Here is a 17,246-nt window from a genome sequence, read left to right on the forward strand (position 1 = left end):
TCATTTTTCTAGGGGGATGCAAGTTCTGATCAGCTTGGTTATTATTATTGTTTGGAAGAATCCTTGTTGAGCCACAGTTTTACAAGACATGATTATCAGATCTGAGAGCAGTTCTGCCAGACTCTGAAGTTCTCTAATAAAGAGAACATGGAGCAAGCTTTCTTGCATGCCTCAGGCTACAATTCAACATCCTCAGCAACAGCATCTTCAAAAGTCAGGAAGGGGCGTGTCCCAGCAATGGGACCACAGGCTGACCAAGAGTGCCCAGCACAAAGAAGGTGTTTAGGAAGAAAGCAAGCTAATATTGTCTGAGGACCTTCCGATCCTGAGCTGTGCACTGTTGACTAAATCTGACATCTCCTGCCCCGACCACTCCCCCATGCCCCAGGCTCAACTTCCAAGTATCTCCTTGCCTAGTCCAAGTGGATGTCTAATGGGCATTTCAAACCAGTATAACACTGAACTCTCCATTTTCCCTCCAAATTAGTTCTTCCCCATCTCAACAAATCTATGACTATTCTCCCAGTTGCTCAGGACAAAACCCTGAGCCTATTACTTATTGCCCACCAGCACAGTCCAATTAAATCCTAATTCTCTATCTGCAATTGTAATAGGGAAGAACCTTTTGTATTCTACTACAAGTTAATCCCTAAAGGGATGTCACCTATAAGCTTAAATTATACATAATGGCCCATGTCTGGGGACCCTGCCTCCCAGGTAATGAGCATTAAGCTAAAATACCTTTGTTTAGCTCACAGCGAACATTCTGAGCAGGCCCACCTGTGAATGACTGCAGGGAGGAAGAAATTAACACACCCCTTCCAGAGGCTGATGGGAACCAGCAAATGTTTGACTTTACTCCCTCCCCTTTCAGTATAAAAGAAGACTGAATTCTAACCCAGGCAAGATGTTTCTTTGGGACACGAGTCCACCATCTTCTCGGTTTGCTGGCTTTCTGAATAAAGTCGTTATTCCTTGCCCCAACAACTTGTCTCTCGAGTATTGGCCTGTCGTGCAGTCAGGAGTATGAGCTTAGATGCAGTAACACAATAGAATCCATCATCCAATCAGCTTCTCCATCTGTGCTACTAATGCATCAGACACCCCTGAAACCTCCTCTCTGTTCCTCCACCCTTCTCCCCATACCATTAATCCTCCACACAACCAAAGTAGTCTAAAAATCTAAATCAGACCTTGTCATGTCCCCGTTCGAAGTCTTCCAAGGATTTCCTACGGCGCGTGCAATGAGATTAACCCTGCTGACCATGGTTGGGAGGCACTCTGTACCTGCCCTCATCCCAGCCCACACCTCTCTTGACTCTGCATCTCCAACACTGAGCTAGGCAACACCAGCCTCTTTGTCTCTCAAACATCAAACCCTTTCCTGCCTCTGTGCTTGCTGTTTCCTCTGCTTAGAACACTCTTTCTCCTGATAGGCACATTCTCAACTGGACCCTTCAGGTCACTCTGACCTCAGGCTCAAAGGGTCATGCTCAGGAAGATTTTCCCCAACCAGGCTTTCTGAAGTTGCTCTCTTCCCAACCCCCATCAACTTATAAACAAAGGGTAAGCTTACACTTAAACATCTCAAATCATCCATAGTTGAAAGAATATATACCTTTGGCTTTGGGAAATTACAGAAGGTAAAACTTTTTATCACATGCCCCAGTATGAGAAAACTAAACATACAAACAAACAAAATACTATCGGTTGAAGTCTCAAAATACTAATGGTTGACCCTTGTAAAAATAAAATTCATGATATTTGTAATGTTTGGTTTAGATCTTGTCAAGAATCCGAATGAAAAATTCTAAGCTGCCAGTGGCTTCTAGGTTAGGTGTGAATTCCATGTGTAAACCAATAATTTATGGCCAGAGATTGACACGAGGTCGTGCGGTCATGGGATGTTCACCACCTCTTTCTAAACTGACCCCTTTCAATGGCTAACAGCACATTGATCAAGACAACTCTCTTTACATCAATTTGGCCTCTAGTGACAAAGCTTTTAAAGACTTGAGACTTTCTGGGTGGTTTTCAAATGTTGGTTTCCTAAGCGCATGCCCTTTTCAACACTTTTCCTTGAGTTCCAGGAGCCAGCTCTCTTCCTTAGGAGTTAGTTGTAGGGAGATTAAAATTGTTCTGTTAAGATGATCTTCAAGACTCTTCATATTCATTGCACTTTGATATTTCAGGCTTTTAAAGTAGTAGTTTTTGTAGAAATAGGGATAGTAATAGTATTGATAGAAGAAATAATATAAAAAAATCACAACTAATATTTATTGAATCCTTATTATGTGCTAGCCACAAATAGAGACTTATTTTGAATGACTGATTCTATGACCTTATTTTTTTATAATCTGTGTTTTTGTTAATTGTCTTCTCATAGAAAATTTGTTTAACAATAAGATGGGACATATTGTGTTTTACATATATCTTATTTCTGACATTCAAATGGTGGAATATTCTTGTTCTTATAAATGTGCATTTTTCCAACCCTTTTTTGGGTTAGGTGTAGCTTTAGGGTTAAAAGAAGGAAGATTGCATTGTGAAGCTCATTGATCATTTCTCTACTTTCACCTTCAGACACCTACATATCAGGCCCTCAATATGCATTTATTGAAATAACTATTTATTGAAAGAATGAATACCTGCATAAAATCTGTAAAGACAGCATGACCATTTTACATGTATCAATTTTAACATTCAACTGTGATACAAATCTGGAGTCACCAAGACACAAGAATTCGCTTCCTAAGGCTTCAAAAAGATTTAATCTTTAAATCTTTCTTTAAAGATTAAAAAGATGAAAAATATCATATTCACAGGATATTTCAGAAATTACTTAAACGCACTTTAAATAACATGATTTTTGCATGGGAAAGGTTTATGGAACCACCAAGCAATCAGAAAGGATTTCCAAGGTTTTGAGAAACCCAAATGCAGAACATTGAAATTGAAGTTGTACTCATGGAAGGTGATCTATAACATTATTCTGTACCTATACCACCAAGATAAATATTGTAACGGCTCAGAATTGGACGTATTGGTCCTTTGTCATTCAGAGGCCCAATTTTACAAAGCATTCGCGTAAATTTAGCTCCATAGCAAAGGGACTAATAAAGACATTCATAACAGGTGCTTTGAAAATAAAATACTAACACTGGTAATCACAGAAGACAATATCAAGCACAATATTTGCTCCATTGAATATGTTGGGAATAAAGAGAATAAAAGGACATGACAAAAAAATACAACACAAAAGACCTTTCTGTATCATCTATATATTTTACTATTTCATCCTAGAATAGCATCCAATCACCTGTATTCATTGGGGTCTGAAATAAGAATGAATGTAATTGCATGAAGTTTATCTCATTTTTAAGAGCCTAAAAAGAACTCCTTCTGTTCATTTATATGTCCTTGTCTTACATATATGACTATTTCAATAAATCAAGTTATCTTCCTTTTTATATTTTAAATGTATTATTTAAAGTTAAGCCACATTCCCATTTGGATAAAAAAATTCAATTCTAGGAATACTTACTCTAAAGAAATTAAAAACTGATGCCTCGTGGTACTCACCCTCCCGTATCTGTTGGCGTAGGACCCAGTGAGTAAGGAGTGGAAAACGATGATTGTCTCGTCCAAGTCCCAGATGAACACCCTCTACAAAGGAAGAACCAATCACTGTGTCTTTCTCTTGGTTGAGAAACCTGCTATTCAGCTAACTTCAACATGAAAATGTAGTCTTTAGATGGGAGACAAATGAAAAATATGAATTTACTATTTTTTTTAAACACAGCTGTTCCAAAGGGTATCTCCTAGCTTTCCTCAGATATAACCTCAAATGAGGTGCAAGAGGATAAATACGTTAGCAACACTGACATAAATATAGGAAAAAAGACTATAGGTCCTTCCTACTTCTGTAGTTGTTTCTTAGTCTTAGTTCTAAAGAAATGAAACATAAGCTAAAATGAGTTTGTTTATAACTTCTAAGACAGAGAGGGGCAATCAATGAAAAATCACTCAATTGATCTTTTCCTTATCTCTGCTCTCTGTTCATTAAGAAGTGTTAAAATAACTAATCTTGTGTTTTATTCTTATCAAGCCAAGTATTTAAAAATTGCACATAAAAACTGAAACTACATCATCTATTCTTAGGTTATCTGCTGCGATGTTATCAAATGGATGATATATTGTTCCTGCCCAATTTTCTTCAGATTTCAGAGTTAACACCTTAAGCAGATGCAACACACATGCTCCTGACACACTCTTGGGGTATTTGGAATCGAATTATTGAAGGAACTCATTTCAAAAAGGTCTTTGAGATACCACAAAGCCTGCTTTACCTCCCAAGCCTGCTTTTCTTCTTCTTACCAATCCCACTTACACCAGTACATATTCATACAAGTTCTGCTGGAAATTTTCCATCTTTTCAGCCAAAAGAATCATGTTTTCTACCATCAGTTTCACTTGGGCAATAAAAAGAAACAATTCCAGTGGATTCAAGGCTATGAAATCTATCACCCTTTAAAGTTTTATTTAATCCCTCCTGCTTTGAACTCCACCAAAATATGTCTTGTAAGGTGATAACCACTTCTGTTTAGAATATCCTGGGTTTTCCTTTCTCAATATACATAGCGTGTCTTTAATTTCCGAGTGGATTTTATTAAGCATTTTTCGTACAACACTTAATTTAAATGGCAATGACAGAGCAGTACAAGAGAATTTTGTCAAAGCAGGATTATATAATTTACGATGTTTCACTAAAGAGAAAAAAAAATGCTTTACTACATAGTTAAAGTGGAAGAGAAAATAGAAATAAATAACTGCTCTATCTTCAAGATGGTAAAAAAAACTGGCTTACTTATAGTTAATATGGAACAGAATGCAGTAACAAAGGCATTTGGACACCGTGCTCACAGCAGGTATACAGAATCACCAGTTAGCTACTAAAACACCTTGCTATTTACTCGGGCCTTGCCAATGACATACCTCAAGATCAGAATCCGGCGGAGGAGAAGGATTATTGTTTCTTCGGCCCCGTCCACGTGACTTCCCATCTGAACCTCGACGCAATCGATCAGAATCTGAATCTTTAATGGGTGTTGACGGGCTGTGGATTGTACTGTACTCTGTGGAAATACAGCAAGGACTTTCATCTCTTGTTCTATCACCACGGTGCCAAGATTATCCTTGTTTTAATCCATAGGGAAGTTGGAAAAGTAAAGCACATTTCATTCTGCTCAAATTCTACATTATCTTTTACAGACATCAGTAAATAATTTAAGAGATAGTTGATGCTAGACTTGTTTGGAAAGAACGTGTGATTAGAAATAATTAAAAATTAATGGAAGGTGGGAGACAACAGGTTGTACCAAGTGGGGGAGATTTTCTTTGTGGTTCTCTGTGGTGAGACAACGTACCCCCATCTCCAGGTCCACTTGCTTCTCTCTCATCCCACAAATAGCTCCTGGCCATACTGAGAGGTCCACACAATTGCCTTACCAGCCATGCTCCTGCCTACAGAAAGGCTTCTGGTTCATGGAACGAAATGAAAAGAAAAACCCCTGGGCCAGGGAAAATGGAATCAGATGGATTTTTCTTTGAAAATTTAAAATTCTCCATTTTCTCCCTCATTTTATGTGAGAACAAGGGAGCGGCAAGATGAGGAGAGCTCATGTACGAGCAATGCCATACTCTGTACAGCATTCATCACAGGCTTTTCCTGTGTCTTCATCTCTTTGAACCAAATATCCCAAACCAGGCAGCACATTAAAAGTACTCATCTGGGAAACTCAGAAAAACCACAGAAATAATCGTAGAGAAACCACAAAATTAAAAACAACCCCCAACCAGCTCAGAGGAAGAGCTGGGCAGTGGTTGTGGAGTCGGGAAGAGACTCTTATCCTGTTTCCAGAATAAACAAAAAACCCTCTACTCTTAGCCCTAGGTATGTTCTTTTCATAGTCCAACCAGTTCACCCATCAGACAGTCTCTACCTGCCCAAACTCCAGATGTGTCGGTGTGCTGGCTCTCCCCCAACCTCTTTGCCAGATCACTCTACTAGATATGGGTTGGAATCTCTCAGTCTAATAAGAGGAATGCTTATTCTCATGAAGACGCTGATGTGACATTTCACCAAACAGAGAACTGTGGAGAACAGCTAAAGACGTGGTAGCCTTTATTAATGTACTATCAGCCTTGACTCTACCAACAAGGCCTTCCATGTGTCAAACTGTGCGATCTCAGTATTACCTCCAAGTTGAAGTGCTTCTCCAAAGCCTTATGAGTCAGGGTAGATAGGAATGGGCTCTGACAGAGTAAATTCTGTTTTTAAATCACATGAAACAGCCCTGTGTCTCTTGTTTAACCTGAAAACCTAATTGATTCCTATCACTTTTAGATGTAGCTTTTGCATGTCCTCTGGCATAGCAAACAAGATGGCAAACTTCCTCATATAAACTGGATACGTGATCCTTGAACCTAGAAACCACCATGATGACCTTCAAGGCTCTTGGTTAATTACGGCAAGAAAATTCAAAACAACTCCACTCAATGCTCAATTTGTGTTAATCGGGATGATAAACATAAACTCTGAGCTAACTCATCTCATAGAACTGTTAGAATACTGTGCCGCCTGGTGAACGATAAACATTCTCTAAATCTACATTAGATTCTTTTCTTGCAGAGGTAGATGTTTGTGGCATCTTCTCAAGATGTTCCAAACCAAGCAACTCTCTTCCATGTTTTATAGAGAATCAGGAAGTTCAAATGAATTTATTTTTTATGGAGTTCATTAGATTCAAAGTTGTGTTTTAAAGAAAAAGTCTTGACCTCTTTTTTCTTTAAATATTCTGTGATCTACATCTCCATACAGAATCTTTATAGCCACCACCCTATACAGAACACACACCAATCTCTTTTAACGGTTTCAAAACGGAGCTGGACTTCAAGTACTTGTCTGGAAAGTCTATCTTGAATGGTGCTCAGCTCTCCAGCTTTGGAAGTTCATATCTGAGAAGAAGCTAAAGACACCAAGCAATGTGTCTTATCGCATTATGCTTTACACCTCAACTTCCAGATAGTTTAGAGATAATTTTGTCCTCAAAGTCGTTTATCTTACCTAAGTTTTCTAAGCCTAGATTTCCTCCAGTTGATTGCCTATTCCTTTATTTCTTGGTGTTTACTTCTTTATCCCTTTTTAAAAAACTCAATTAAATCTTTAAAAATACATTCCTTCTCAATTTGTTTGGAAATAGAAAAGCTATAATGAAATCGATTACTTACTTCTATAAACCTCCCCCCAAAGAAAACAAATTCAGTGATCAAAGTCTACAAGAAGACTTTTAAATCACGCTATGTAAAGTTTTTCCAGGTGAAGAAAAGAAGCCCTAAAAGATGGACAATCTGACAACTTATTAGAAGGAATATGAAATTTGAATAATGCAAGCTAGTTTTTTCAAAAACTCCTCCTCTTTGTTTTACGAGGTAGAATTAAATGCTTCTACTCTCCTAACCAGTTTTCCCGTCTCTTAGTTCTCCTTCCTCCTACAAGTACAAAACAACAAATAATTTAATCTTCTAATCCACTAACATCTCATGTTTCATTAAAATCCTCTCTAAATTGTTCAACTTTACCCCCACTGAGATAATGGATGTGAAAACACTCAGAAGAGCATTCATTTCATTTAACAAACACTGACTGAACGTTCACACTATTCCAGGCACCGTACTAGAAGCCTGAAGTATAATGATGTATACCAAACAGATATGGTTCCTGCCTTCTTGGAGTTTAACATTCAGAGGAAGGCACTGATTCATCAATAAAAATGAGAGATTACAAAACAACTTGGAAAAGGTTATGAAATGGGAAAAGCAGAATGCTAGGTGACCACAGAGGAAGTGCATATAGCTCCGATTTGCAGGGTCATAGAAGGTTCCTCATGATGGAAGACAAACATGCCAATAAAAAGGGTATGCAAATGTGCTCCAAGTAGTCACATGAGCACGTGTGAAGGTGCAGAAAGAGAGAGCATGTTGCAGAACTGAAAAACCATCAATGTGACCTGACTCTATAGAGATAGAGTACACAGACAAGGCTGGAGTGGCAGCAAAGAATTCAACAAGGGGCTGATGTCATCAAATTTACATTTTTAGATGGAGGACTCTAGCTCCAGTGTAGCAAGGGTCCTGGAGACAAATGAAGACTGAGAAAGGGAGATCAGTCGGGAGGATAACTCAGTCATCCAGGTGATGCATACGCTGGTGGCCCAGATGCAGGCAGTGGGGATAAGGAAGAGTTACAGGTTCAAAGAGTCATTTGGGGGCTTCCCTGGTGGCGCAGTGGTTGAGAGTCCACCTGCTGATGCAGGGGACACGAGTTCGTGCCTCGGTCCAGGAAGATCCCACATGCCATGGAGTGGCTGGGCCCGTGAGCCATGGCCGCTGAGCCTGCACGTCCGGAGCCTGTGCTCCGCAACAGGAGAGGCCACAGCAGTGAGAGGCCCGCATACCGCAAAAAAAAAAAAAAAAAAAAAGTCATTTGGCAGCGAAATCCATAACTAATGGGATAAAGAAGAAGGCGGAAGGTTGATGCCCATGCTAGTGGTTTGGCAACTAGGCAGACTATAGTATGAGCATGGGGCTTAGGAAGGAGGGATGGAGGGAAAAATGTAGGTGAGAATTTGGGTCCAGCTTTGGACATATTGAAATTGAAGGTCAGCACATTTTTTTGGCAAAGAATCAGATAGTAAACGTTTTAGGCTTTGTGGGCTATGTGGTCTCTGTTGCAGAGACTGAACTCCGCCATTATGGTGCCAAAGCAACCCCAGACAGGATGTTGGTGAAGGAGTATGGGAGTATTTCAATAAAACTTTATTTACAAAGCAGATTTGGCTTGTGGGAGGATATAATTGCATTCATTAATGTAACCGTGTGACTATGAGGTTCAAGTAAGTGACTCTGTTGTGACTGAGATTCAAGCAAGTGACTGTCACCTGACTTTTCTGGGTGGTGTCACTTCTTCAAACCTGTTAAATGGTAAACGGTAAAACTGTGTAGTAAAGATAGTAAGTGAAACATGTTGCTGAACTAACTGGAGAACAAGGTCCAAAATACGGAGCTAATTTTGGGGGAGCTGATAACAAGCAGATAAGGAATTTAATACCTACTTTTGAAAAGGCCCTATCCCAGGTGCTAAGAGACCTGAGCCATCAGGTTGTCAAAACATCCCTATCTTGAAAATGCAAACAAAGCAAGAGGAGGATAGGATTTTGTTTTTCTCATGGACACAGTAACCTGACATGCAAAACAGATTACAGATTCTCCTCGGGTTGATACGGGCACACCGACACCTCCATCCTGGGAGGGATTCTGTGTTCTCATCTCCAACAGAACAGACCTCCGTGCAGGCACCAAGCCTAACGAAACCACTGTACGACGGGCACTGTTCCAGATGTGTGACCTTGGGGACACCTGTTGACTGGGCTCTTCGCAGTTGACTGAATCCGGAGGACACAGTCACAGATGACAGTGACACTGCATGAGGAGCTAAGTTTGTTTATGGGAAAAGCAAAACTCAAAGGCCCTGCCTGCCATGGTCAAGCCATACTGTTCACTAACCAGTCAGTCCTCTGTATCCTCAAGGGTAGTACATCCACAGATCAAAAATGTTTTTAAAAAATTCCAGAAAGTTCCAAAAAGCAAGACTTGAATATGCCACGTGCTGCCAACTATTTACATAGCGTTTCATTATATCAGGTATTATATGTAATCTAGAGAGGATTTAAAGTATAGAGAAGGATGAGCATAGGATATACGCAAACAACTACACCATTTTATATAAGGGACTTGAGCATCCGTGGATTCTGGTATGGTGCGGAGGGCGCGTGTCCTGGAACCAATCCCCCAGGACACTGAGGGATGACTGTACAGGAGAATTAGGAAATCAGGTGAAAGGGCAATTGGAAAAGGAGCACATATGCCTGGCACACCGAACACTTAGATTTTCCTTGACTTGCAGTCACCTCTGACACCTGAATCTGACAGCTATTCCCTCCCAGGTTCTCCCCCAGTCACCCAACAACACTCTGTAAAACGGATTCTCCTCTCCTGTAAGTCAGCCTGGAATCAACCTCTCTAGTCAGAGATCCTCAGAGTTGAAAACTGATATTCCTGGAAGTTTTCTGACAAGGGTTTCTGGCCAGTTTGAATTTGTAGCACACTTGGTAAGCATTGATACTTCTTTTGAGATAATGATTGCTGTGTATTCATTGCTTCCTATTCATGAAGAGGAAAACCAGTCAATGTTCATTTTGACATGGTGTATTGAGATAGAGAGCTAGCGATCTTTTGTCAATGTGAGCATTATATATAATGTATATTTGTGAACACTGCATACAATGTACAGTAGACATTTATACATTTGGTGAAAAGACCTGATTAAATTTGATTAGGCTCTTGACATTTTTTTTTTTTTTTTTTTTTTTTGCGGTACGCGGACCTCTCACTGTTGTGGCCTCTCCCGCTGCGGACGCGCAGGCTCAGCAGCCATGGCTCACGGGCCCAGCCGCTCCGCGGCATGTGGGATCTTCCCGGACCGGGGCACGAACCCGTGTCCCCTGCATCGGCAGGCGGACTCCCAACCACTGCGCCACCAGGGAAGCCCCTTGACATTTGTTTTTAAAGCTTGATAGTCTTTGACAGTAAAACAGAATAAATTAATGTTGTCACTTAAAAAAATACAGTTGACAAGGCTCGTGTTACTTTGGGAACAATTAAAGATATAAAACTGGATAACAAGTACAATTAGGTAAACTAATTGCTCTTGATCTAATGTTCTAAACTAATGCTCTTGATCTTTCTTGATGTTCGCTTATTAATAGATTGAAGTCATCCTGAATGAAAATGAAAATGAAAATGAAAATAAAGTAGGTTCAGACAATAAAAAACTCCCCGAAATTCCCATTACTCTCCAAACTCTAAAGAAATTCCAGTGGTGGCCTAAACTTCACGCTTGCACTGTCCGGTGACAGAGTCACTACCATAGAAGACAAATGCTCACAGCAGAGCACGGATGTGTATACACACACTCATTCAGCTAACTTGCTTTTTTCTGCCCCCCAATAAAAGGGGAACAATGTTGGAAAGGTCTTCAAAAAGACCTTTGAAACAAGTCAATTTTAAAGCAGCTAAAAATTGGTCATCTTATCCTTGCCCTGGATCTAATCTTCCATTCATACTATCCTTCTCTGCTGGAGTTTGAGGAATGAATGGGGAGGATTTTCTTATGTCTTTTCTTTTTAAATCAGTCATTAATGCCACATCTATACTGATAATGGACTGTAAACTCCATTGCCGAGTTTCAGTTCTTCCCACCTTCCCCTTTCCACTGTTGTGATTTGGGGAATTCTGACTCAGGAGACACCGCTGGCAAATGATTTTGGTGATAAAGGTTTCTAAACAGCTCTGATGCATCTTCCACTCACTTTCTTAGAATGCTGCTATACCTTCACCTCTCTCCATCTGTGATGCCAGCAGCTTCTCTTTCGGATTTGATCTTTCTTAAACTTCTGAGAGAAAGGTAAACACGTAATGCTATCTTCTCAGGAAGTCCTGGCTCCAGCCAGTGCCCCTGGCCTACTGCCCACGGATGTACTTGATCAGATTCGACTGGTAACTGTGTACCAGGCCAGCTCCATGGACTTGTGGCCTGAGCGGTCACAAGGCTGTGCTCAGATGGGCCCTGCACGTGGTTGAAGGCTCTGCTGTGTGGTTTTGAAAGTCTTGATCTACGAACAAAGGGCCTGCATTTTGTGCCCTAGGGCCCACAAACCAGGTAGCTATCCTGCCTGTGGCTGCCACGAACAAATCCCTGAACCAGTGGAGCAAATGCCACTTTAGGATTACGTGCTGAGACCAAGCACCTACTTTGCGCCAGGCAGCGTGCTAAGCACTGGGGACCCAACTGAGCCGGATGGCGGTTCCTGCCTTCACAGAACCTCAGCGTCGCCTATAGTCATGACACACTGAGGCGTCGCAAGCGACAGCAGGGGACAGCTTGACCCTCAGGACCAAGTCTCCTTCTAGCCTCAAGCAAGAAACCTGCCTACCTGCCCCCTCATTCACTGAAAAAACAGAAGCACCCACTCTCCACAATTTCCATGACTGGGTAAACCCCCTGCCAGCACTTTTCAGGAACAGTCTCCTCCCCTCTTGTTAGGATGGATGAATTTCTGCACTCCCACGGCCAGCCCCTCATTTGGGCATGAGACCCCAGCACCCTGTCACCTACTTCAGCCAGTGTTCTTCCGGATCCCTCACATACGTATACAGGCTGGATATATTTCCTGCCTAAAAATACCCCCAAATTCTCCCTCTAGTTTCTGCCCCATTTCTCTATTACCCTATAGTGTACAGCAAAAGCAACTGAAAGAATTGTATTAGCTGCATCAATTTCACCCTGCTGGACCAATCTTCTGCAACAGTTCACCTGTCCTAACTCTCTTCTCTTTACACACCAGGTCATCCTTCCAGGCACTTCTGTCAACTAGAGGCATTTTTATATTTACTATTGTCTGTGTGCTCCGGTAGAACGTAAACTCCCAGAGGGCAGAGACTTCACGTTGTTCACTGCTGAGTCCCCCGTGTCAAGAACAGAGCCTGGAACATTCTGGAGGCTCAAAACACATGTGTTGTTGAATGAACTAACAACCTGGCACATGGACATCCCTGGTTCACAAAATGCACATGATCACCGATAATCCGCAGAGCAAACATTTTAAACACTCTCTTAAGGAATGTGTCACAAGTGAGTACTTATCAAGGTGGCGTCACACTCGTTCAGGGAGGATCTGACAGAAGGAGAACTCAGACACACGCGGTTCCTTATTCCATCTTCTGGGTTCAGCTGACTTCATCCAGTGCAGAGCTAGGGGTAGACCTTACCCTTCACAGTAAAAGAAAAGTGAGGTCATATTTGGGTTGAAAAGCGGAGGGTAGATTGAACAGGGCTTCCTCTAGGCTTTGAGATGACTTCTCTCATTCTACCTGCCTTCTCTGCCTCATACACTTAACCGGACCTGCCTTGACTTTTCTCAGAGAGAGCGTCACTTCTCTATGCCACAAGCCTTGCTTTGCAGTGATGAGAACAGCGTCAGGTGGTCCAGCCTCTGATGGGCTCCTGGATGGGGAGCTTTGGCCGCCACCTTCTCCCAGGGGTTTGGGGCTGGGGGAGGGGAGCTGCCCAGGACCCAGGCTTGGCCACATCAATTATGGAACCTGCACCGACTCTGAAAATATGACCTTCTTCTCTTTCAATGTTTGGGAAATAATCCACCTATGGAGGGGGTGGATCCTGCAGGCTTTGGTCCATCTCCACTTTTCTCTAACTTATAGGACAGAACACGGAAAACTAAGCAGTTCAAATGTCATCACAGTGGACAGTGTAACCTACAAATCCAGACAGTATGATCTGAATGGGCGTGGTAAGTTGTCATTTAAATAATTATCTGCACACTATCTGGACTTCAGCTTCTTCAACAGTAAAATGAGGATGACATCATTATGAAGAGTAGGTAACGATTTTATGCTGCAGTATTTTGTACAACGTGTTAGTGCCGTCGTGTGAAGTGAATTGTTCAAAGTCACCTCCCTGGATTCAGGTGTCTTATTGGTAAAGACAGTCATAAAGTGATCTTCCAGCTTAGAAATGCTGTTCATCCTTCAGTGAAATGTAAGTATAGTTTAAGTTTGTTCTGATGGAAATGATACCATCACTGAGCTCATTGCAAAGGGTCTGTATCTCCAGCCTTGGATGCATATCCCTTCCCTATCCTCTGTCCCTCACTCATTCCCATCTTCTGATGCTGAGGATAAATTTTACCTCCTTTATTAGTTTTTTCCCCAAACACTTTACATAAGAAATCTCTGGTTCCTGCATTCTTCTGGAGCGCTTTGCTGCTGCTCCTAGCACTACATTGTTTCAACTCAACCTTTCTTAGGTTTGACTGTTCACACAGAATGCTCCTTAAGGACAGAGAATAACCCTGTTGCTCTCTGTATCCCCGCTGCACCAAAGAGTACTTTGTAATTAAGAGATGCACAATGATTAGCTAAGGGCATGTTGGAGAACATCGTCAAATCCTCATTTACAGGTGGCAGCAGAAGAAACCACGCTTTTTGCCCTTCCTTCAATTATGCAGCAGTGTAACAAAATTTAACAGCAACATTAAGGAATAAATCTCAAGAGAAACATACTTCCTCTATAACCTTTCTCAACATCACAGCTGAGTCAAGGGAGGTAATTAGATGAACAAATGTACTGAAACACACACATTAGGGAAAACACTAAATGAGAAGCTGGAAAGAAAAGGGATCCCTCAGAAAGAAAATTCTTAGAACGCTCAGAACATTTAAAATGTCATCGGGGATGGAAAAGAAAAGAAACTACAGAAGTTGAAAATGATGTCAGAGGTAGAGAAAATGAACTCTGACCTTTGGGAAACATATTACAATTGGCAACATATTTCTTTATATAAATTAGCTGAACTGAAATGAATACAAGCCTATGAATTAGATGGGGAGGTATGAGACTCTGGGCAGAGAGAAGCAGAGATGGAGACACGTGTGCTCTTGGGAGGCTATTATTATGAGAATCCTGAAGAGGTTTTTGTGCATACATTAACCAAAATGGCAGCATTTAAAAGATGGTTGTAATGTCGTTTGCAAAACAGGTGCTTCCTGAGCGTGAGTAGTTGTGGTGAATCTTTTCTCTGGCCCTTATTCTTATTGAATCAAACATTTACATTCTTTATTTTATTTTCTGAGTAATTTATATCCTACCTTTCTCCAAAAAGGGTTTAAGATACACACCAAATCTATACACAATAACTCCACAGCAGTCTTTTAAAACAATGAACGAGGGCATGAGACGAAACACTGGAGTGGGGAAGGTAAATAAAATAAAGCTGGGAGGAGAGTGTCAGCACAGGTCTGCTTGCCCTAAGTCTGCAGTCAACACAGGCAGAGGCACAAAGACTCATGGGGCATATAAGGTGAGACGAACCAATTTCTCTACAGAAACGAGAAGGAAACACCTCATGGGACTGCTCATTGAGAGGGTGTGTATGATGCCAGGAACATACCCTCCTGGTAAATAAAACAGCACATTTCACAAGACTAACTCCTAAGGCTGATTACCCTGGACTCCATATGGCCCACTCGGCGCTTCAGAGCACAGAACATGGACGGCAGGCATCTTGCTTATCTTAAGGGTAAAACTGAAAATATCTAGAAGAACGAGCCCATTACTTACCCTTCTGGCAGCTAACAGAAGCAAGTTTCCACTTGGGTTTTAGACGGCAATGAGGGAGGAGGTTATACTGATGAGTTACTCGGAGGAGAGTGATTCTCGGCTGCTGGCTTGAGAGGAGGCTTGAACTTTCTTACTAAGTTAGCTGCACTGAGAATGGAAAGGATATTCCCCTATGAAAACCAAGAGACATGTCCAGGGACGATTCCCAGATGGAAGGTCGCAGCCCTGAGGGAAGGCCAGTGGCGTTCCTCAAAAAGCTAATTTAGGACCCACAGAGACCTACAATGTAACGGGCCAACAAGCCTCCAAAGTGACATGCCAATTTTAAACTGGGAGCTTTTTAAAGTGGGAGCTATCTATCCTGGCAACAAACAAACAAACAACCTCATCAAAGCCTTGAACAAATTACATTACATCATATAAGACTCTCAGTGAATATTACCTCATCAAAGGATAAGAGAAGACTTAAAGAAACTTTGGTAACTTCAAGTGACCAGTCATAGAATCCTCCCACAAAAACTTGTGTAAAATAAGGCAAGGCAAGTATACTTGTTGACTAGTCTCATAGAAGTAACCAGAAGTCAGAGACCAGTAGGTATTAATTAATTTTAGAGAACTGCTTTGATTTCTCTGTCTTCCATGACTATTGCTTCCCTTTCACGAATTACTACCACAGGTAAATTAGGTCCTCAGACAAGGTCTAGTGACTAAATTAAGAGAACTTTATCATCCCTGGAGTCAGGCCATCATCCACGCTCCAGTACTCTATGGAACGACCTCATAGAAACATCTATCGTCCTCTCACATGCTTCAACCTCTGGCTTAAATCCCCGACAGCCATTCTACGTGAAGAGAACAGGTGAGACACACTTTGAGGGCTTTATCTCTGAAATAACCACAATGCGCAACGCACTATAGAGAGGCTGGGGACCTTGCCTTTCCTGTCACCTCTATGTCCCTGGCACCAGGCGCAGTGCCTGGCACACAGCAAGCACTTGTACAGGTCTGTTGAACGCATAGCTGAAGAAATGAATATCTGAAAGCCTAGTATCTGTCAGTCACTTTGCTGGCCACCACATAATTTCACTCCCTCGTTCATCTTATACACAAGAGTGGTATCATCCTCATTTCATAGAAAACTGATACACTAAAGAGCTAAGTGATGTGCGCAGAGTAAATGACAGAACCAGGATTCCAAGCCGGGTTAGCCCAACTCCGAATCCCTACGTACCACTCCAGTTTCTCTCAATTATATTCCAAGGAAGTGTGTGGTGCCCAAGAGAAGTTCACAGATATGCCCTGTGGGGGTGGGTGGAGAGTGGTACCCAGGCAGGTGTGATTAGGACACTGTGCATTACATTCAATTCTCAGTGAGTATTACTGTATCAAAGGATCACAGAAGACTTAATGTAAAGGAACCCTGATAACTTTAAACCTGACATCTTGTGTCTCTAACTGATTCCACCTTGGAACTCATTAAAGGACATCCATCTCCATCTTCAGGAGACAGCAGTGCTGCCTGGGGCAGTGTGGGAAAATCCATACCACGTCATATCTCCCAAGGCTGCCACTCCAACTTGCCATAAAGACATGTTGCTGACGGCAGGCCACGCGGCTTCGGAAGAATTTAACCTTTTTGGATTCCTTATTCATAATCAGTAGAGTGAAAGCCTTAGGCAAAAGAATCTATAAGGTCACTTCTAACTTTAAAATTGTTCAACTGCTCCAGGGTAAAGTTACTCAAGTGGATTTGTAGATAGAAAAGAGTTGCCCATTTTCAAATCAGCTATGTTCTAAATATTTTTACAGAAGCTGTCTGAAACTCAGAAACTATTTTCTCACAGAAACAATGGTAGACATGATTTCCAAACCAATCCATGATTATCAAGTCAATCAATAATCCAGGTGAAAACTGCACACACGCAATGTA

At 41.5% G+C, this 17,246-nt stretch overlaps 1 protein-coding gene across 9 annotated transcripts in view; it reads right to left on the reverse strand.

Moving 5' to 3' along the window:
* Positions 1-17,246, reverse strand: part of EYA1 (EYA transcriptional coactivator and phosphatase 1) — a 158,916-nt gene that overhangs the window by 69,421 nt on the left and 72,249 nt on the right. For all 9 annotated transcript variants that reach the window (XM_004280580.3, XM_049700465.1, XM_049700469.1 and 6 more), the window contains 2 exons: positions 4,996-5,135; positions 3,583-3,666 (listed from right to left, as the gene is read on the reverse strand). In XM_004280580.3, coding sequence (XP_004280628.1) covers positions 3,583-3,666; positions 4,996-5,135 — 224 coding nt within the window. The remainder of the gene's footprint in view (positions 1-3,582; positions 3,667-4,995; positions 5,136-17,246) is intronic.

Source organism: Orcinus orca, chromosome 17, assembly GCF_937001465.1.
Source record: "Orcinus orca chromosome 17, mOrcOrc1.1, whole genome shotgun sequence".
NCBI lineage: Eukaryota > Metazoa > Chordata > Mammalia > Artiodactyla > Delphinidae > Orcinus > Orcinus orca.